The 23,221-nt window shown below is 35.6% G+C and overlaps 1 protein-coding gene across 3 annotated transcripts in view; it reads right to left on the reverse strand.

Moving 5' to 3' along the window:
• Nucleotides 1-23,221, reverse strand: part of KIDINS220 (kinase D interacting substrate 220) — an 85,950-nt gene that overhangs the window by 61,170 nt on the left and 1,559 nt on the right. For 2 of the 3 annotated variants that reach the window (XM_067294266.1, XM_013955056.2), the window contains exons 1-5: nt 5,744-5,837; nt 4,633-4,734; nt 4,015-4,113; nt 2,832-3,029; nt 415-513 (exon numbers count right to left, since the gene is read on the reverse strand). In XM_067294266.1, coding sequence (XP_067150367.1) covers nt 415-513; nt 2,832-3,029; nt 4,015-4,113; nt 4,633-4,734; nt 5,744-5,824 — 579 coding nt within the window. In that variant the 5' untranslated portion in view covers nt 5,825-5,837. Of the gene's footprint in view, nt 1-414; nt 514-2,831; nt 3,030-4,014; nt 4,114-4,632; nt 4,735-5,743; nt 5,843-7,335; nt 7,435-8,948; nt 9,048-15,696; nt 15,850-23,221 lie in introns of those variants that run through there. The other variant, XM_067294267.1, reaches the window with a different exon arrangement.

The following is a 23,221-nucleotide window of genomic DNA, read 5'->3' on the forward strand; positions in this document are numbered from 1 at the left end:
TATAATTGAAGGGTTTTCATATTCTAATATAACCTTGGTATTAAGTTAAAAATATTATATACTAAAATAACAATGGTAAAATAGTAAAAATAAAGTATTTCATATTTGTAAATCTGTTCAGTAGTAGTGGTGAAATAAGTTCAATTAACATTTTTTGCTTTTCAACTATTATACAAATTAACCAGAAAAAAGGCTGTTTAACAAGTCATTATAATTAAATACATCTTAATTCGTAAAAATTACACAGCAGCATGTTTTTTGTTTTTAATGTTTGACGGGAAACTGATTTCTCTGCAGAGTAGACTTTGAGCAAATTTTTAAAACCTTGTTGTTAGAAACATAGTATAATTCCTTTGGTTTTCAAATTCTCATCCTATTTAAGAACTACGCTAACATTTACATCATTGTACTTACCTGACCTCTAATGTCTATATCAGCATATTTATGGAGCAGGGCCCTCACAATTTCAACATGACCTCCTCTAACAGCTCCAATCAGCACAGTGTCTCCACTCTGGAAAAATTGTGAAAGAGCATCAAAGATGAGTTAATAGTATTTGACAAAAAGAAACATACCATGAAATAAGTTATAGTCTCTAAATATACAGTGTGCTCATTTTCATTAAGAAACTTAAAATCATTTTAAAGAAAGATATAAAAAATTATTTATATCCCTGGTTGCATATACTGTATATGAGGGAAAAAAATATTCTTGGGTTTGGGTGTTTTTTTTTTTTTTTTTGCAAAAAGATGAAATAGTACATGTTTATGGCAAAACAAACACCTAAAATATGAGTCTAGCTTAAACTATTATCTTAGAAAAAAAAAAAGAAGCACATATTATAAATAAATACGAAAAAATTCAGCTGCTTTATATGTTCACAGTAAGACCAGCTGCCCACAATAATAATCTCTTTACAATCAGTCAAGATTGTCTGCTCTCTGCTTTAGCCGTTTCACAGCTGACAAAAGATCTTGAAGAATTTCCTTTTTTTTTTGCGCACACTTTTGACCATTATCCTGTTTACATATGCTATGCTGTTAGAAAGAAACAAAAGGCTAACTTTACCTCAAATAACTCATATAAATTATTAAAAATAAATTTGCTGTAGTAAATGGGGTTACATAAACATGAAACAAAGTTAAAATACTGTTTAAAGCATCTGATTTTAACAGAGTGGCTACTTAAGGATATGTCAGAACTTTAGCACATGAAATCCTGAAATTACCGCTCTAATACTTCTTCTGTGATGAAGTAGGAAAAATATATGCCATCCATTTAGCAAACGCATGAGGCAGATGAAAAAAGGAGACACACAGGATTTTTCGGAAATCACAGTAATGAGAAAAAAAAAACAAAAAAACCCACACACCTAGATATAAATAAGTATAACTGTAGAATTCAGTTGGAAAGCTAAGGAAGAGTTCTCCCATCAGTCACAGCCACTGCATAGCTGACTGCCAAACAAGAAACTTTCCTTAGCAAAAAACCTACCCTGGTATCTGAAAGTGAGACTAATCATTATTTGACTTATTTTTGGAATACAATCAGCTGTACTAAAAGTTGTAATTTATCCTTTCCAAAGGGCATAAAAGTGGACAGCTGTAGAATTTTGTGAGAGAAGAGGTGGGAAGGGATATATTTTCTGAAGTATTTTAGGTTTTGCTTTGGTAAATGCTTGAGATTAAATTTTTTGTTACACGCAACACTGTGGCTCAGTATAAAACCACCTGAGAAATACACTAGTTGACATTTGAAATATAGGAAAAAGCTGCCAAAAATCATGTTTTTAAATTATAAAACAGATATTGGGAGGTTTTCCTCACTCCTCTACAACCCCAAAAAATTTATGGTAAGTGTGGACGACTAGGAATTCCACCTCAAAACTGTATTGGTGCTCTAAAATAAAGTACTCATTTTGACAGAGGCACCTGAATTTAGGTATTTTCACACGTGTATCTAAGCTCTCATTATGCCCTAGGGTATGGTGCTCGGCCTGCATCTGCCACTTCAGAAAAACTTGAATATCCTGGTGGCAGCACGGACAGCCCAAGGTACCTCTGCAAAGGCAACTGAATAAAAGCTTGAGTGCCTTGCGAGTCGATTCACGCTCTGGTCACTGCCTGTACTGTACTGACTGCCTCCACCGAGTATTACAACAGCAGCTTAGATACACAGGGCACCTGTCAACAGTTACATTTAGTTGTCCCAATCTCTTCCTCTAATATACTATATACCCTATTATTCTTCCCTTCCTCTAATATATGCAAAAGTTTCCTAAAAAGAAAGTTTCATTGTAAAAGATGAAGGTAGATACTGAAAGAAATATATTCCTTTTGTTTGTAATAATATTCCATGTTCTACAGTTTTAACAGCACTATTACATATATTAATACACAAGAAAACCAAAACATGCAAGTTAGTTCAGTATTAGTCTCATGTTACAGATACAACAAACAAATATACAAGACTGATCAATTCTCTGGCATATGGTAGAAGACAGAAATTGATAATTCAAGGAATCCAAAGGAAAAAAGTAAAAACCTTAAGTAATAGTTCATAGCTTCATCTTAGAAAAAAAGTCAAAATTTTAGGTTTTTGTCTACCTTTACAGAGCAGGTATTCTAAACAGCAGCACTTGTTAATTAATATACTTGTAAAATAGCACTATATAAAAATATCCCGAGGTAGCAGAAAGATGAGCGCGCCACACAGAAGAATGTTGTATCCTCAAATCTGCATACACTCATATATTCCTTTATTTAAAAAAAAATACACACACACAGAAATATACACGCACAACCACATTTATGATAAGAAAATTTACCCACTCTATCAGGAATGTTCACATAAGTTCCAGCATCAAGAAGATCCTGAACAATTTCAGTATGTCCCTCCTTTGATGCAATCATCAAAGCTGTATTTCCATCTTTATCTGTTAAATTTACATTTGGGTTCCTTTTCAGTATTTCTTTAACTGAGTCAGTATAGCCACCCTTCACTGCTACAATAAGTGCAGTCATAGAATTCTTAACAAAAAAAAAAAGAATTATTACCTGGTGAATAAAGAAATTATCATTATAACAATAGTTTAAGTAACAAAAGAACACTCACTGACACATTACTTTCTTAACCATTCAGTTGTTACTTCGGATCTTTAATTTACTTTTTTTTTTTTTAAATAGAAAGCATGGTAAGTATACTTTAAAGGGTAAGGAAAATAAAAAAAGTACTATAATAAAAAACATTTTAAATGCAAACAGTAAAACATATCCATCTATTCTAGCTCCTGCATATATCATATGCGCTGTACAGTCATTTTCCTCTTGTATGAGGATACAGTATTACCAGGGCACCCAGGCATGCCAACACCATCCATAAAAAGGTATTTAGAAGAACTTCAGAAATAATCATATAAATATTAAAAGTTGTCTTACATAATTTTCTACTTAACATTTACCAACATTGTTTTGTTATTAATAAGTATTTTAGATTATCCAATGTCTTACATAACAAATAAATGAAAACCCATTTTATTATGAAGACAAAAATATGCAGCTGAAAACTTCTAAAAAACATCCAGCTTCCAAAAGGGCACAACAGCCACTGTTTTTTTAAAAAGATGCCTTGTGTTTGATTTACTTTTCAAACAGCATTGAAGAATAAGGTATTTGGCTTATCAGTCTTGGGTACAGAGTGATTTTTGATACAGTTCACCATCAAAGAAAACAATTTAAATTCATTTAAGTTCATTAAAACTTCAATGTTACATAACAGCATGTCAACTGTCAATTATCAATATAACTCCAGTTACATGACAGTTTTATTAAAAGGCATAAAAAAGACTAAGTAGTCCTCAAAAGTAGTTTGCAAATAGCTCAAAAGTAATAAAATCCAACATCAACATTTCATCTTGCTTCATATAAAAAGCTTGGTATTTATATTGCAAAATAAAATAAGAGGCACAGACTTACGCACCCATATTTTACCACAGAAAAACAAGCAGTTACTTACAGCTCCTTCTTGATCAACATCAGCTCCCATTTGCAGCAGGTACTTCACACACTCCAAGTGACCTTTCCTAGCTGCCCAAACAAGGGGGGTGGTTCCATACTGCAAAAATATTATTAATATTTTATCATATTGCTCTTTGTATTTGCTATCTGCTAAATCTAGTATTTCTCCTATGTGTTAATGCATTAAACCTACAGAGATCTAATTTCATCTTGAGAATTAACACCAACATCTGAAAAGCCATTTTAACTTTTCTTCTTTAGAGGTTGCTAGCTATAAGAATTATTTTCCTATGCCACTTAAGACAGCAAAGTTTCCAGTAGCTTAAAAAATAGAAATATGCTCCACTGTAATAAATGTGCACAACCATCTCCAGTATACTGTAAGAAAACCCTCCTGCAAGTATAACGATTCTTACTCTAGCACACGAATTCTAATCTCATGGACAAAAAAAAATAATTAATAACAGCTGTTTTTAAATCAGAAAATATCTGATACATTTTGATTTCTTTTTAGATACAAAAGTAATTTTAGGACATTACATGCTAAGAACTCTTTTTTTTCCAAGAGATGTATCAAGCATTAAAGAAATTATTCAATTAAATAAACATAACTCACTTTGTCAGAGCAGTTCACTTTAGCTCCATGTTGCAGTAAGAGATGTACTATATCTGAATGGCCTCGTCCTGCTGCCCAAATAATTGGATAAACACTGTATTGCTTAAAACAGAAAAATGTTTACAAATTAGATGAAAAATTTTTTAAAAAATAAAAATTTAGAAATTAAAAGCAATAAAAGTATAGTCTCAACCTTTTTTCATAAAAAAATATCGATCAGAATGCTCCAAAAGACGATAAAAACATGGAAGGAGGAATACACAGAATTAAACCTAACTGTTGCCTAGTACATTGTTTCATTGACGGCTAGGCAGTTGTCTGCTGTTTGGAAAAGATTTCATTTTAAAACTCCTCAAATAAGGTTTAAAAATTCACATCCTTATCTCAAAATATGCCTCTATAATACAAAAGAGAAACAACACAGACAGCTCTCAATTATCCTTAACTAATCAAGACTGAAGATCAGTTATCATGCATGCAGAAGCTCCATATGCAAACCAGACTAAATTCAAAAGCAGAAAGATAAGTTACTTGTGTTTTTCCTTTACCCATTCACTGTTGCCTCAGCTACCAGAGAGCTGACAGTATAAACAACTTGTTCACTCAAGTTTCAAGATGCCTACACGTTTTTGACAAATCTTACATGCAGAAAACGAAATAAATCTTGGTCTTAGTGTTGTAATTATCTCTCATAGGTATGAATGTATACTACGTATTTATATAGTCCAGCCCATTTGTTAATTATGAAACAATTAACACAAGTTACTGTTTCTAGATTGCACAATATTAATCATTCCATTAAATTATACAGACGCATAAAAAATGTGAATTGTTATACTAATCGCATTACATACACTATTTATTCTTTTCTAGTATTTCTCTCCTGCTGATTTAAGTCTTACTAAGATCTATACATTCAATTGTTTTAATTAAAAAACACTGGCTGTGACACACATATTTAAAACCATCACTTTATTAATAAAGTATAGTATTATAGCACCAAAAAATGCAAACAATTAATCAAGATAATCAAAATAATATATAATTTGGGATTTTAAACTTGCCTTTTTTAGTATTAAAAAAAAAAAAACACAACAAAAAAACACCTTACCAATCCTGTGATGTTTGGATTTGCTCCTTTTTCAAGGAGCAGCTCAGCTACTTCCGTACGACCTTTATAGGATGCCCACATCAGAGCGGTCCATCCTCCCTGGCAAACACAATTCAGGAAAACATCAAAAATGAAAAATACAATTTTAAAAACTTAATTATGCACTTTTATTTATTTTTATATTTGTCCTAAAACTGTTTTGCAAGTCCCAGACAAATAAGCACCAACCACACAACCTTTTCCTCCTACTTATGTCATCAGTATGCATGTGAAATTACTAATTTTCTGCTATATGAAGAACTTGGGAGGAGAAGAAAATACTGTCCTAAATGTTACCAACTTTGCTGTAGACACACAATTCGAATTTCAAGCTCATACTAATCTTACCACTAGACAATCAACAACCTAAAAAGCAAACGCTATCTCAAAAAAAGTCTAGAATCCAAATCAATTAACTTGAAGGGTTTATTTTTAACGTCTGTGCTGACACTTGGTCTTCATAAAGTAATTATATAATGATTTACTTCATCATGAAAAAAGTCAGATGTCCTCTTAAGGGAGTAATAATAGCAATTAAATTTGAACTGTATTTGTGCATTCATTAAGAAGTTTGTACACTAAGAAACAAAGAGGTTTCATTATTTAAGGCATTCAACAAGTCAGGTAATCTTTTCCAAAATTAATCTTAAAATAACAGTATGTGTCCGATACTGTAAGCACAGTTTTTGTTTAATTCTTTATTACACGCTTTTTGAGAGGTAAAGGATCCTGCTCAGGCTGATGCAGGCACAGAAGTCTAACACTTGCCATGTGAACGGGTCCCAATATTACACTATTATGCAAAAATTAGGAAAGTAGGACGTGGCAAGATGCCCAGCCTTCAGATAGACTGGAACTTCAGTTAAAGGGAGCACTTAAAGTTTCTGAAACTCTAAGAAGGTATCTAATTCCCTCTTCAGGCAATGGAGAAAAGCCTGTAGCTCTTCAGAGGCATCTAACCTTTGACATGAACTATATAAGAAACTTTGGTAATTCTTGAAATGGACTGGACTACAGTACCCATGTTCCCCTCCCCTCCCTCCAAATATTTAGCAAGATGAACCAAACCAAATCCCAGGATATTAAGAACAGGGACTGCTGCATCGATAATCACAGTTCTGCAGCAAAAAAGCAAATACAATATGAATGTCCTCTAGGCAAGAACACTTATTTTACCAAACAACCAAAAACCACCACCAAAAAAAAAACCACCACCAAAAAAAAACCACCACCAAAAAAAAACCACCACCAAAAAAACCCACCACCAAAACCCTTCAGTTCAGCTTCTTTCCAAAGCAAAACCTACCCAAGTACACAAAGAAAAAGTCACCTTATAAAATAAACAGTCTTTATTAACACAGAAGCAAGTATATCACAGCAAAACTGTTAAAAGCAATATTTAAATATATATTCTTTTCCATTTTAACAGCACTGAGACCAAAATAAAAGATTTTCAATCTGTTTCACAGAACTGAAAACCTCCAACTCCCTGAATATTTCTTGTTACTAAAAATAGGGCAACTATTTTATTTTAACATTAGGACAACGCATACCAAATCCCGATGCTCCAAACTGACATTATAATTGAGTAACTCTGCTACGATATCTACATGTCCTTCTTTAGCCGCTGAAATAAGAGCTGTCCAATTATCCTACAAAAAGAAAAAAGACTGTAAGTGACATTCAGTGTTTTAATACAATTATCTTATTTTTCAAACATATAACCCACATGACAGGAAATTCAAAACTCCTTAAAAGAGCTGTCCTTTAAAAAAGTAAAAAGTTAAATAAATATTAACAAAAAAAAACAACTCATAAACAACCTGTCAGTTATACACAGGAAAATGCAGACCCACAGCTACTGCAAGCATCCTCTCCAATTATGTCCTCTCCTCCCCAGTATCCATCACTTTCCACTCCTAAATTCACTGCAGGTTCATTTCTTAAGAATTGCATGGAGGAAGCAACACCTACAAAGGATTAGAGAAGGATGTCCAGACAATGAGAACTGCTGAGTGGAGACTAAGACCACAGAAAACGTTGGTGTTCTGTCTCCAGACGCAATGGGCAACAGCACGTAAGTGGCTAATACAAGACCAGAGCCCTGCTCCCCACATCTACAACCACTTCAGGAGCGGTTCAGGACTTCCTTCCGTTGCTACCTCAGGTGGCTGCAGGTCCAGGAGACCGGGATAAATTTCTGCTTGCATTACACGTCTTCCATCCACTGCTCAAAAAATATGTAGGTGTGGACTGTTCTTGTTTTATAAACTCTACCCATGCAAATATAGTAACCACTTATACTCTAACTGTTCTACATATAAATATAGAAACTAACATTTATAAAAGATGTAATAAAGTATCTCCAAAAATGCCTCACATTTGCTCTCCCCATTCACCCGCCCAAGAGGTCAGTTTCATACCAGACCTTTCTTGTATGTCTACAACGCTACAATTAAACTAATGGGCAGGAGAGAGAAATGAACTACTTTCAGCATGAATAACACTGGTTTTCTGTTGATAGCTCTTAACAGAAATATACAGATCTGTCAAAACTTTTAATAACGCTTCTGTCCTCTCCATTCCTACCAGGCACCTTTCAACTATAGAGTCATCCTCTTCTTCATGGGCAGGAAGAGAACTCATAAATTTTAAAGCCTTCTCTATTTGTATGTCTTCTGGCTTCCACATAAAATAATCCTTTAATATAAATTCTCTTTCAATATTTATTAAAAAAAAACACCAAAACCAATCAAAAACCAACCCCACATACCACTACATCACTGCCATGAGCAAAACTGCTTGGACCTTGTCTTTGATGCAGTATTTCTCTATCCCACCTATCTTTTCATGTTAACTGCTGCCAACACTATTATTATAGCCTCCCAGTACTAACTTCCCAGAAGAAACAGCAACAGCATTCAGCAGAGTTCCTCAGACATTTAAAGCAGCTTAAATATTCCTGTTCTTTATAAACCTAGCTAGATCGATTCTAATCTGAGGAATACAGAGTCAGTTATTTTGGGCAAAATTTCTCTTATATGTCATTGTTTTCCATCCCTCCCCCTGCAACACACACTCATCTAAATACCTTTTCTTTGCCTGCCTCTTGAAATTTCTTCTCCCTGTATTGCTAGGTACTGTAACATAAAGTGCTAATACTTACTGCATCTTCCAAGTTGCAATTAGCTCCCTTCTTAAGAAGCTCTTGGACAATTTCTAAATTGCCTTGCTCAGCAGCCAACATCAGTGGAGTCTGGCCATTCTGAAATCAAATGACATGCAAAAGTGATGCATCAGAAAAATGCCAAATAATGCATAAACAACATCAGTAGAAGGCCAAAGCCTACACAGGAACATTAAGTTCCGTTTCCAGTGTTTAGCTGTCAAGTGAAAAAATAAATAAATCAGACATTTAAAAATGGCTACCCAAAAAGTGTTATAGGGTTAAGAATATCTTTCCTTCCTAATGATTCGCCTACTAAAGACACCTCTAACACAGCCTGTTACATCTTTACATCTTGAAGTAACACAGGCACATGGTTAGATTTTATTTATTTTTTTAAACACAGGTATCAGAATGGCCATTAGAACAGGTTCAGCTTAACAGCAAAATTTCTTGCTGAGGTCTAGCAAAAATATTCAGTTATACACCATACCTTTGTTTGACAGTACACCAAACAGAGACATCATTCCTGTCCTGTGCAACACTGATCCCATCAGTCTTAATAGGCAGCCTCATCTCAATGAAGAAGAAAGATTCTAAAACTGGTTTATTTGCCTTTAAGGATTTTTTAAGTCAGTTACAGTCTGTCACCCTTCCATTACACTATTTTTGCATCACAACTTCTCTTCAGAGTTGTTCAGTTCACAAGCACAAGAAACCCCTCAGAGTGACTGCTCTGCATGGCGAGAAGCAAAGCTTAGTTGTGATTAACAGATTTACTATATCTTAAATAAATGGTTGAAATTCTTCCCGACCTTGCTCCTGTCCTTTCTCTGTACCATATAAAAAGGAAAAAAAAAAATCACAGTTATCTAGTCTACTAGAAGCACTTGAGAAAATGATGTAAAAGCTATGTATTCGCAGATTACAGGTAAGATCACTAGTCTTCGCTAACTTTGCTGTCAACTGTTCTACTAAAGAATATGTTTGACAAATTCCTTCTCCCCAGTACAAAAAAAAAAAAAGAAAGAAAAAAAAAGAAAAATACCCATTCATTCAAAAAAGCTTTCTAGTCCATCTGGTATTCCCTAACTTTTTAGGGAGTTTTTTGAGGGTCATTAGAGATAGCCAACAGTATTAATCATGATAGGATATGCCTTCTATCTAACATAATGTAATTTTTTACAGGGAGAAAATACAGTCTTAAATAAGTTTATGTTGGTATATACACTCAAACTAAGAATATGTTTGCTTTTAGATTCTAAAGCACATTTAATAGTAACAAACTAGTATTTAGGTCTGGTCATCACCAAAAAATTAATAAAATGTTCAAAAATCAGTAGAGGAAGGAAAATATTACATTCCAGAATAGAAAACTCACTAACTTTTAACTATTGCTCTTCAAGATGGATTCTTTATACACAAGTTAATACTCTGGGAATACACATGCCAACTGATTTGGGAAATGATGCCTGACCAACCTGATAGCCTGCTGTGATGAGATGACCAGCTTGGTAGGAAAGAGAAGTATATGATGCTTATACTGACTTTAGTAAGGCTTTGGCACTGTCTCCCCTATGACATCCTCAGAAAAACTAATGAAGTATGGACTAGATAAATGGACAGTGGTAGTCTGAAAACTGACTGAACTGCAGGGCTCAGAGGATTGTGATCAGCAATGTTAAGTCCAGCTGGAGGGCAGGCACTAATGCTCTATCCCAGAGTCCAGTACTGTTTGATGTCTTCATTAATGACCTGGATGATGGGACAGAATACACCAGCATGTTTGGAGACAATACAAAAAGTGGGAGGAGTGGCTGATGAACCAGATGGTTGCACTGCTATTCAGAGGGACCGCAACAGGCTGGAGGAATGGGCAGAGATGAACCTTATGAAGTTCAAGAATGGGAAGTTCAGAGTCCAGCACCTGGGAAGGAATAATCCCTGGCACCAGGACAGGCTGAGGGCCAACCAGCTGAAGGACAGCTTGGCAGAGAAGGACCTGGGAGTGCTGGTGGACAAGTTGACCATGAGCCAGCAACGTGCCTTTGTGGCAGAGAAGGCCAACAGCCTCCTGGGCTGCATTAGGCAGAGTGTTGCCAGCAGGTTGAGGGAGGTGATCCTTCCCCTCTGCTCAGCCCTGCTGAGGCCACACCTGGATTGCTGTGTCCAGCGCTGGGCTCCCCAGTACGAGGAAGACATGGACATACTGGAGGGAGTACAGCAAAGGCCCACAAAGATGATGCATCTGTCATATGAGGAGAGTCTGAGAGACCTGGGACTGTTCAGCCTAGAAAAGAGAAGGCTCATGGGGGATCTTATCAATGCAGATAAACACCCTGGGGGGCAAGAGGGTGTTAAAGACAGAGCCAGCCTCTTTTCATTGGTGCCCAATGACAGAACAAGAGTCAATGAGCACAAACTTATATAGAGAAAATTCTGTTTAAACTTAAGATTTTTTTGGTGGTTGACCACTGGAACATGTTACCCAGAGAGTCTGTGGAGTCTCCATCCTTGGAGATGATCAAAACCTGACTGGAGATGGTACTGAGCAACCTGCTCTAGTTGACACTGCTTTGAGCAGGGGTGCTGTATTAGACAGTTTCCAGGAGATTCCTTCCAACCCCAACCATTCTGCGATTCTGAGATCGGAGATTTCTTTTTTTCTTTAGCAGTACCTACAAAATCCCTGTTTTAGCATGAGCATTCTTGTTCCTTCTGAACAGTTAAGTGAACTCCTTCTGAACAGTTAACATTTTTATCACTGTTATCGTCTTCCACAGATGAAGCAAAACCAACAGCGAAGAACAGAAAAATCATGTAATGGATGGTTTTTCAGTCTCACAGATAAAGTGGCTGAGATCTTTCCTGAAAGGTGATCTGTTCTGAAAAGCCAGCCTCCATATTGCCAGCATGACATCCAACTGATGAACCTGCTCCTGCACCTCCATCCTCCACAACATCACATATGCGGTCCCCAGGTATTTAAATTGTATATTCTGTAAGTCTCTGAATGCGTTGTGTTCATTCATGCCCTTTATTATGCTCATTTTTATAAGAAAGTAATTTAACAACAGCAAAGTAATTTTAACTGTCATATTTTTCAGCAAAGCATCCTCAGCACATAGCGGATTATTGCTGTACTGGAACAGAAAAGGTGTCAACTGCTTCCCTCAGTATCATTAATGCCACTGAGGAAACAATTCTTGGAGAAGCTTAAGTGGTCTAATGGCCAAAGGGCTGCACATACTTTATATGATGCCCAGCACAAGACTATGTATGTGATTCATGAAGACATGGCTGAGGATAATTATACAAGTTCTCTGTTATCAATAAACTCTACATGCTGAACTGAGACTGTATAAAGCCTCATGTTCATTCAGACTCCCAGGGAATCCGAAAGAGCTACAATGAGTTCCAGAGCACTGAAGACTTAATGAGTCAACTATTCCAGGTAAAGGTCCATTATAAGGTGCACCCATAAAAATACTGGTATCTAATTGTAGTAAAGAATTAGGGAACCTATTCTGGAAGTGATCATGACCTGTAGCGAAAATGAAACATAATATGAAAACAACTGATACCCATGGAAGGAGTCTTTTGCAAGCAAAAAAAAAAAAAAACAAAAAAAAAAACAGACCAATCCACTTTCTGAAGTAGCAGAGTTAACAACGTAAAGTTACAAGCATTAGTTTACAATTCCTGGAATTCTGTTACCTTAAATCCAGAACAAGTTTTCTTTAATACAATACAATTTATACCATAGCTTTTTCTAAAAAGCTTTTCCAATGAAATGTAGTAGCAGAGTTTCTATCACACCTGTCAGGCCAGTAAGGTGTTTGTTTTCTGTGTCAGAAGGGCTGCCTGAGAAAAGAATGGGAAAAGGCATTTGGACACAAAGCAAAAGCTATGACCCGTGGGTATAATATCCAGGCCTCACTTGCCAGAACTTGTACACTGCCATGCCAGATGGTAATCCAACAATCTCCACATGAAGAGATAGTGATTCTGGGATGGCAGAAGTTAATAAAAAGAAGTCATTTAACTGATCTTCTGCAGCTTCCCTTTGACAAGCTTATTCAGGCAATGGAGGTCATGGCAAAGTGACCGGTACAAAGGAACAACATCTTCTGCATCATTAATGGTGTCCTGAAACCTCCACATATTTGTAACTCTCTGCAAAAGGGTAACACACACACAAAAAAAGTCTCTAGGCAAAAGGAGGTTGTGGATGGGAAGATGATCCCTTCCTGCAAGAAGCAGCAAACACTTCTAGAGTGGTTCTGGTATTACTAGACAGATGTAGAACTTTCCATTGGGGAACTGAAAACGTCCTTCCCTTTTGCAGGGAGATTCTCAAACGCAGCTTTTTTTTTTTTTTTAAAGCAAATCATGGAGATTTCAACAAGAATGGACCTCCAAAGAAACAAAAAATAACTTCTGTGTCTATGACATCCAGAGTAACTCTCAAAATTTGTCCACGAGTCTAGCCAATACTCAACACCTGAATGTTCAATTTTCTCACAAAAAAAATCTTTATAAAAAGCAGATCAAGTATTGTCTGTCTGCACCTTACAGCTAAGTCTAAATACTGGAACAATCCAAATTATAAAGGGGCACACAGGCACCTTTTTCTGGAAGTCATTAAGTGCTCTATAGTGCCTATAGATCAGCTGCCTCTCAAAGTCTGTGTTAAGATTCAGAAGGTACTTCAAGTATCAAGACCAGAAGAGTAGAAGGAAAGGCACACCAAAAAAAACTGTAGGTTGTCAGAATCAAAGTACACAAGACAAGTGTCTATTATTAGCTGTTAAATATCATGGTAACTGGTACAAGAGCAAGAGAGAGAACGAGAGAGAGAACATGCGTGGGGGAGAGGGAGAGAGACTGAGACTTATTCCACACTAACTGAAACGGCTAATGTTAATCCAACAAAACCATTCATACACAAACTGACCAGAACATCCAAGTTTTCCTGGCAACTGATCAGGAGTCTAGATATTAAGGGTTGGCACCAATGTGGGCGATTCCGTGCTCTGACAATTTACTGCAGCCTGGGAGGTCCTGGCACAGCAATCCTTGCTTGCAAACCGTCTTTTTAGAGATACTCACCTGGAGTTGGTACTCTGTTTTGTTATTTTGTTTTTACCCAAGAAGAAAAGACTTCTTGGCAGGTCCAAAACTGAAAACAGCACTGCACTCAAGACTACTGAATTCCACTGAAGAGCTAACATTTAAACAAAGCTCTTTGTAAACAGACCCCCCACCCTCATGGGTTTAAAACTGATGCAAATCCTATACCTCTCAAAAAACAACCTTCTCCAGTACAATATAAGACCTGAAAGAAAAAAAAATGAAAAAAGAAAAAAAAACAGATTTTAGGGAAATGGTCACTACAAGAAAGGCAGTTATTGAAACCCAGCAGTGCCCTTAGTTCCATCAAGAAAAGAGAAAAATTTAGAGAAGGTGGTGAAGGCAGTGACGCAGCTGGTAAAGTCAACACTGACTGTCTAGTCTGATTTCAGCCATGATGTTGAAAGGAACTACCAGTAGAGAGAACAGATCATTTCTCTTCTCAGATAAATCTCACCATCAGGCATGCTGTGTATCTGCATGCTCAAAAACTTAAAAATTCTCACATCTCAAATAATTCAGCACACGCACATCCACAGCACAAATGAATTTGCTGACAGTGAAAGAAAACTATCCGTTAATGGAAACAAGATTAATAACTACAATAAGGCTAAATTCTATGCTTTGCTTTCATATGTAAATGATGCTTTTTTTTGAATAATATATCCCATTTAACGACTTCTTTTTCAAAAATATTCTCAGAAGATAAATAAGTCAAATCATCTTCTTGAGCCTACTTATAAAGCTTACTTATAAAGTAAGTTTTGTATACTTATAAAGTATACAAAAAAACACACACACACACCACACACACAGACTATATTGCATCAAGGTAACCTGAGTATTAAACATCAAGAAAAACAATGGAAACAGTCATTGGCAACAGACATTTGTATGAATCACACCTCCCAGGAAACTCTAAGGAACCTTTAGTGCCGTATACTGAATTGCAGCACATTTAACTTGCTGTTGGCAATATCCTCAAATCAGACTAAATCAAATTGCAATGCAGCAGCTAATGATTAGCACACTGTCCCAGGATTCAGAATATCCACATTTCAACTCCCTGCCATGTATCAAGACTTCCTGTACAATCCTGGTAAAGTTATTTAATCCTCCTGGTTACACCTAGGTTTATCTTACGATATGTATCTTTTCATCCAAATGAGCACGCTCAGAGTATGCTACAAAATATGCTCCTATTTGGATCATATAATGAAATTTCTCTTGCCTCAAAACTAGGATGTGGGTGAAGAGCCCAGGGTTATCATCCCAGATTTCATCCTAAAAGGGACAGGGCATGAATGCACACACATCTGGATCTATAAATTCCCGGCTGCAGAAGCACAGATATCAGTCCATCCTTACTTCATGGATGAAGATTATGTTGTCCAGCTTACAGGAAAACTCAAAAAAACAAACATACTGAAAGATGCTGACGTACTCAGACTGAATATCCAACAATCATACTGTGTGTTCACGGTGCAATCAGTAAGCAAAAAGCTGAGAATAAAACTGAAATTTGTATATTAAACAATGAGCATGAGCTCATTAATTATTCAGTCTCTAACTAATAAGCTGTAGTATGAAACCAACCTTTACAAAATCATCTTACCTCATTTCTCTCATCCACATCCTTGCACTTCTCAAGAAGTGCTTTCAGAGCAGGAACATTTCCTTCTTCTACATAGGTCAACAGACTCTGACTCATCAGACTTGCCATCTTTGCACAGTATTGAAAATGCTTGTACAATAGAACTTATCTGTACTGAAACAAAAGAAAAAAGAAAACCTTAAGTAAAGCCAATGATATTTAACTTTAACATTAGAAAAAAAACAAACTGCATGCCAGTAAATTATTGATTGAGTACAAATACCTGCCCTTCTACTCAACAAAACACTGTGGAGACAGAATTTGCATTACATCTCAAATGAAATTTTTTTTTTTTTGTAATTCTAGTTTTGTAGTTTGTAGTTAATTTTTTGTAGTTCTTAGAAAGTTACAGAACTTGCCGCATTTTTTAGGTACTGGCCAAACGTGTTTTTTGAATGGAATGCATAGTAGTCTTCCATACACATAAATTTTTCTGCATATATAAAACCATGTGAGTAACTTTATATGTTACACACATACACAGTTTATATCTGCTAGTTATTTACAGTGTAACCCTTATCCTTTAAGCACACAAGCAGACCACTGAGAATATTAGTCATTACAAGATACAGGGATAATATCTAAGTAACAGTCATGTGGAACTCTGGAAAAAACCATTTATTAAAACAGTTATTACCAATTTTATCCAGACATGGCTGCATGTGATAGCATGTTGTTACCTTACTACTCAAACTTAACATAGCTTCTACTGATTAATTACATGGTTTTGTTCTTTAATTCATAAGACAGAAGAGTTTGCTGTCAGTTACGGCAAAACATTAAGAATCATAGGACTACCTAAGAAGCTTTGGGCTAACAGAGAGCTCAGAGAACCAGTAGTATCAGAGCAACAAGCACGTGTCTCCAGAGGTTGAACTTATCCATTCTGCATTGAAGTTTCACTGGATGCAAAATAAGTCATGGAGCAGAACACAGGACTGTTCCCCTGTCCCCCCAGCAGCTTTCTCCTTGCCAGTGGATGACATATGATCGCTCTGTGGTTTTTTCCTGCATAATAGCACTGCAGCAGTAGAGAAAAATTTCAGCTCAGTCTTACCTGAAGTCTAGTGGTTACGCTATTCTCTATCAGGAAAAAGCCAAAGCGCCGTTGCTTTCCTAAGCAAAAGCTCTTAACTTCTACTGTCACATTAAAGCAGTCAGTGATTTCCTTCATACTGCCAGGTGAAGTAACTCGCTAGCCAAAAATAGACACAAGGAAGCCAGCAGAAACTCTGCTACACTTAAAGCAGAGAAGATAATGCAGATTTAAAGATTCTTACCAAATACTCAATCTACCTTTGCTTTAAATTGCTTATGTAGACTGTAATACTATCACACCATGCTGCTTCCTCTAACAAACCTGCTTTTGAGTAAGTATATATAGGTAAACTCAGCGTTCTCAGGATATACTAGGTACCGCCTGTGCTCACATACAGTATCATAACCTTCAGAGGATACGGAAGTAGAAATGCCTCATTCAAAAATGCCAGGAAAGAAGCCAACTTGCTCAGCTCAGTCAAGATGACAGAAGCTCTGGGGAGCATAGAAGAACATTAGGCATATACAAAATTTTAGTGACAACTGAAGCTATAAACTCCATACATTTTAGGTACGTAAGCAGAAGAACATGAGAGAGAAAAGAGAGGGAAAGAAGGGATTGTGAATCACACTGTTAAATTTGTGCTTAAAATCCGGGTTGTGATTTAAGGGACAAATTCCAAAAAGGATTAAGGCATTTGAACTCCCCATAATCCAAAACTTCCCTACACCATCTAAAAATCCATGAATCAAATCACATCACTCAGGCATTCTTTAAAACTCCAACTGACTTCCAAAAAAATCCAGATTTGGCATACCATGCCCATCAAGCAAGAATAAAGTCTTATTTTACTAGGTCCTGCACAAATAAAGTCTCTTCCACAAGAAAGTTATAAATTAAGAATACAAAAGGTGTTTTATGTTTACCATACAGGTGAAGTACCATAACACACAAGCAAGGTGAAAAGTGAAATGGTAGTAAATATCAAAACTTTCTTTTCTTTATTGCCTTCTCTCTGTAGGAGGAAAACTGATTGAGAGGTTGTAAAATAAAAAAATAAAAATAAATAAATAAACCACACCAAAAATGAAGGGTTGACAAGAAATAGTGATTGGAGTGATTCAGTGCCCACATCTAGGCACCCACTGCCATTTCAGATATAGCTAAATGAGAAATTTTAGTATCTTGTCTGGCATCCAGCTGCTATTCCAGAACAGCAGACAACAGGCACAAACTGAAACACAGGCAGTGCCATCTGAACATGAGGAAATACTTTTTCACTGTGAGGGTGACAGAGCACTGGAACAGGTTGCCCCGAGAGGTTGTGGAGTCTCCTTCTCTGGAGATATTCAAAAGCTGCCTGGACGCAATCCCGTGCAACGTGCTCTAGGTGACCCTGCTTGAGCAGGGGGGTTGGACTAGATGATCTCCAGAGGTCCCTTCCAACCTCAACCATTCTGTGATTCTGTGTGAACAGTACACCTCCCTTATGGCCTATGTCATATCTTCCAGCCCCATATAATAGATGTCTCAGATGTCTAAGCACCTAAGATAGCATTAGATGTTTGTGTTCATGTTCAGGCACCTGAATTCCTCCCATCAAGTTTTATATATTCTGACAGAAATTCATCAAATAGGACTTGCATCTAACTCTACTGCTACCACAAACATTTTGTCAATTCCCCACACAGTGATCCAGCTTCTCTATGGTAGCTGTACCTTAGTTCCCCATTCTGTTTTCCATACCAAATACAAAGTTGAAATATGTATTAAAAATCATCAGCAAAAGATGATTATGATGTTTCAAATTATACTCTCAAGTCACAGTCAAAGTTTTATAAATTCTTAGCTAGTGTGAGAAGGAAAAAAAGGATTCCACATTACGCCTCAAAGTAAGATTCTTTCCTTCTTGTTCCTTATTATCATTTTTCAAAAATGCAAAGGCAGTGCTGGTGCACCACAGATAAGTATACCGCTTCAGAAATCATTACTTGAACTCAGTTATCGGGCCAGCAGAGTTTCTGCCTTCATGTTGATTTGAATCCTTAGACACAAGCTAAACCTTTAGCAAACAGCAAAATACCTGATACTACCACCATCAGAAAAAGAAAAAAAAAAAAAGAAAGAAAAAAAGAAGATCAAGAGTTGCATTTACAAACTCCACATTAATATTCCTTTTCTAAAAGGATAAAAGCCTTTGCAGGGGGAACCATCACCAAGAATGATATTAATATTCTTTGTCAGCTACACATCACTGTGACAAAATAGTCTGTTCTCAGAATTAAGAGCAGCCTATTTTATAAAAACCAAAAACAATAAAATCAGATGTTTTAATCTCGATTTTCACATTCTACTGCTCTCATTTGTCACTGTTCCTGAAAGTTTTTTAGGGCATCCAAATGATTAAGATTTCTGGAGGGCTGTAGGAAAGCACCGATTAGGGAGGCAGTACTGGAAATTTCCATTTAAAAATACAACCTAAGTTTATCAGCTTACTATATGGCTTCTCATCCTTAAACAAAACCAACAAAACAACATGAAAAACTACCAACAGATATGTAAAACAGGTTAGCTTTAAGATCTTTGGAAGTTTCTATATTGTTTGACTTTTTTCAGAAAAAATAAAAGTCTGAAATTAGGCTGCAGTTTGTTCATGATATTTTCACTCACAACAGCAACTCAGTAGAAATTAGACATTCTATTTATATAAAAATCATTAAGAGTAGACAAAAATTTTAAAGCTTAAGGGTGTTTCTTAGGTTTTTGGAGGGTGGTTTGTTTTTTTGTTTTTAAACTATATGCCCTAACTAGAAGTCTATTGTTTTTGAACACAAACCTAATGAGGACAAGAAAAAATTCTATGAATTCCCATAAACTTCTGCCAGATTTATCTTACAACAGAAAAGATGCATTAGGATTCATGTTTTGCTACTGAAATATAGAAACTTGTAACCTTCTTTGTAGATAGATATTCATAATAAGTTATATTTCCATACAAATATTAATCTGGTTTCCTATCCTCTACTTCAACAACAAAACAAAACCTGTAAATCCTCCAGTTTATGAACTAGTCATGTTATGTAAGTCTTTGACAGCAAGACAAAAAAATCAAGAAAATGAAGTTAACACTTCTAAGTGAGATGTTGCATACCTTTTACAACACCACATGCTAGCACACCTTTGGCACAACCACAGCCCACCTTACTGTTTATTAAGATTTATGATATATCTAACAATATATTACTACATTACGAATATCAAGCACTGAACTCAAAGTCTGCATAGGTGCTGGACATTATGGTGTGATTTCCTCCAATGCTTACAATTTCTTTTAAATCACCATAAATGCTTTGAACCAAACCTTATAGGTACCTTCCATAGTATTTTTAGATAGAACAGTTACTTTACTTTGGCCCCTCCAACGGAAAAGGCTACTGAAATATATATACATACACTTTTTCACCAAAAAAAAAAAAACAAAAAAAACCTCAATAGCAAAAGAAAGATAGGATAAGGACCTTTCCAAAAGAAAGGATACAAACTTAATCTCTGCCAATTTCATAATTCTGATGCAAAAATTGTACCTCTCAAGAGCATCCGATACATATATATTCCTTAACTGCCCAATTAAGAGTATTTGCTTTGTTCTTTGACACAACACTATTTTCACAACCTATACCAATGCTCTCATCAGTGAAAATCAGGAGCACATTGGGAGTTTGATCCCCTTTCCAGGAAACACTAGTTCTGTTATTTTTTCCCCTACACAGGGGAGCCAATTGCCAGCCAATGAACCTGTTCTTCCAAGTAGGATCACTTCCAAGCTTGGAGGCCTCACAACATTGCAGGACGGCAAAGCCTGGTATCTTTTAAGTCTCTAAAATTATGCAATGAGAGAGAACAAACCAAAAACCATGAAAAGATGTACCAAGAGCACGAATGCTCAGGTGAAGGTAACATATTTGCACAAAGATTAACCTGTTTTTGTAAAGCACCCATATCCTGAACTGAAGCAGAGATTATCACTGTTTTGGAAAGACTGCAAAAATTTGCTGATTTACCAAAAAGTTTAGTCTCTCTTAACTGCAACAATACGGCCTGGAAAGGTTCTGAAATTCAAATCTGTATATTCCTATTAATTCTCAGTCTTGTACTGTTTCCAACCACCTACAGAAGTATAGTGCTATTGCTACTGCATGCTAAACTTTCTTAATATCACCATCTTTTTCATAGCTCTCGCCCACAATTTTTAGTTATTGTGTGAGCTATGACCATTTATGGATACAAATCAAAATTGGTCAATAAACACTAATATTATTTAAGAGACTTACTTTTTCTTTTTTAGTAGGTCATAGTAAAGATTATAGTGAATTAAACACAAATTAAGGTTTTCTTTTAAAATAGCTTGCTTTCTTATGTTTCCTTCTGTTTCTGGATATTAAAGCTACCTTCCAACTACACAGTACTGTGGTAGATATTCCAGGTATCTGTAAAAGGAAATATATTTACAGTGCTGCTAAAATCTGCACACGTACAAACCAGAGACAGGCAAATGCAGTACTGCACTGAAGAACTGAAATGGCATTCTGCCAAATTATAATTTAAAGAAAAACAGAATACAGAAGAATTGTATATATAAAATGTATTACAAAAAATTAACAAAATCAGTTTAATATTTTCACACACTTTTGTACCTTGTTTATGATGGCACAAAACTAAGAAAAACATGAATTGGAAATTCCATGAGCTCTAGTCCTACGAGTTAAAAATCATATTACCTCATCTTTGTTCACACTGCAGAGAATCTTGCTAATACAAGCGTTCCCATTCTTTTCTGACACCCTATTCAATCATTACTTACTAAATGCAGAGATTTCATAATCATTAAAAAGATCACAAGTCAGACACCACCCAGAAAAAGCAGCAGATCTGTTTAACTACACTTTCTATAGAGACTGAGTCAGCCAAGATTCTGTTTAAATAGCAAATTTTCGCAATGTTTTATGAGAGACCCTAAAAATGAATTGGCACTCAGAGGCACGGAGAAATAATAAATGTACATTTCTGCCTGAAGTTCCATTCTGACTAATAACCTCATAATTCGCAGCTTTTCCTTATCATCTGGGAGAATTTCTTCTATGTCTCTTACCCACACTCCTTTAATCCAGAAGAAAAAAAAAGCTTAAATAGATCACTTCATCTTTCCATTTACTTTACGCCAGAGAACAGGTAATATAATTAGCAAATATTAAGAGAGACAAAAAAGATAGCTAGAGATGTAGACATTCTTATTTTGGAATCTGTAATTAATAAATAGAATGAAGAAAAAGGTTTGCACAAAAGGAGATTGCTATAACTGTAATTAGTTACTGCGTACATTAGTAAACTTTAAGAAATATGTGAAACTGGAAGTACAGAAGTCATTCAGTCCAATTTTTCCCATTTTAGGCACTTGCTAATTCTAAATATTACAGTAACTTTTTTTTTTTTTAAGAAAATCAAGAGTGGAGATAATACACAAAAGGCCAAAAAGATATAAATATATATTTAAACAAAAAGTCACTATCACAATCTAATAACAAGCATCAGATATGTTTACATTCTATCCTGATTAAAAAGATCAATTAAAAGAAAAAAAAAACTGTAAAGTAACTGATAGGGGGATTTAAACCTTACCAGAGAAACAAATCTACCTTTAAAACAGAATTTAAATATGTTCAATGAATAGTAAGTTATACTAAGCACATCTGAATTTCAGGAGAAAATTCAACTCCCTTATAAAATACTTAATGCTACAAAGCACTATTTTAGATTTTAAACATTTTAAATAAAAGAAAACAAAAAAAAAACAGGCATCTGCATTAAGCTTTTAGAAAAAATTATACCAACAAATATAAATCAATTCAGTGAGAACCTGTACAAAACATGCACAAGACCAACAAAGAAGTCTACAACACAGCATTCATATCATATTGCTTCACGTGCCCAACACACTTCTCTGAATCATAAGATGAAGATTTTGTTAGTCAGCCACAAATTCTATGATAAAACTCAGCCTTTAGGGTATTTTACACTTCAGAAAAAGTTGGTTGTGATCAAGATGTATTACACTATTTTTTTAATTAATATCACCATATTTCAGAAGCAGTGGCATTTTGAGTAGATGCGAATTTCTTAAATTATTTGAAGCTACTGTTGCAGAAAAAAGAATAAATGATGACATCACTGTCAAATGCCATAAACTGAAGGCTTATTAGAACCAGTTTTGAAGCACTGAAAGCTATCCATACAGATTAGCCTTCTGGCCAAATTAATGTACCACCTTGTCTCTGACACTCACTGCCTCTTAATCTGTGTTTTGTCTAACAAAAGACACCATGATTCTCCTTTGCCCATGCATTGTTCTGAAGAAAAAGGAGAAACAAAACTAAGTTTTACAAAGTATTT

The sequence above is a fragment of the Apteryx mantelli genome, chromosome 3 (genome assembly GCF_036417845.1).
Source record: "Apteryx mantelli isolate bAptMan1 chromosome 3, bAptMan1.hap1, whole genome shotgun sequence".
NCBI lineage: Eukaryota > Metazoa > Chordata > Aves > Apterygiformes > Apterygidae > Apteryx > Apteryx mantelli.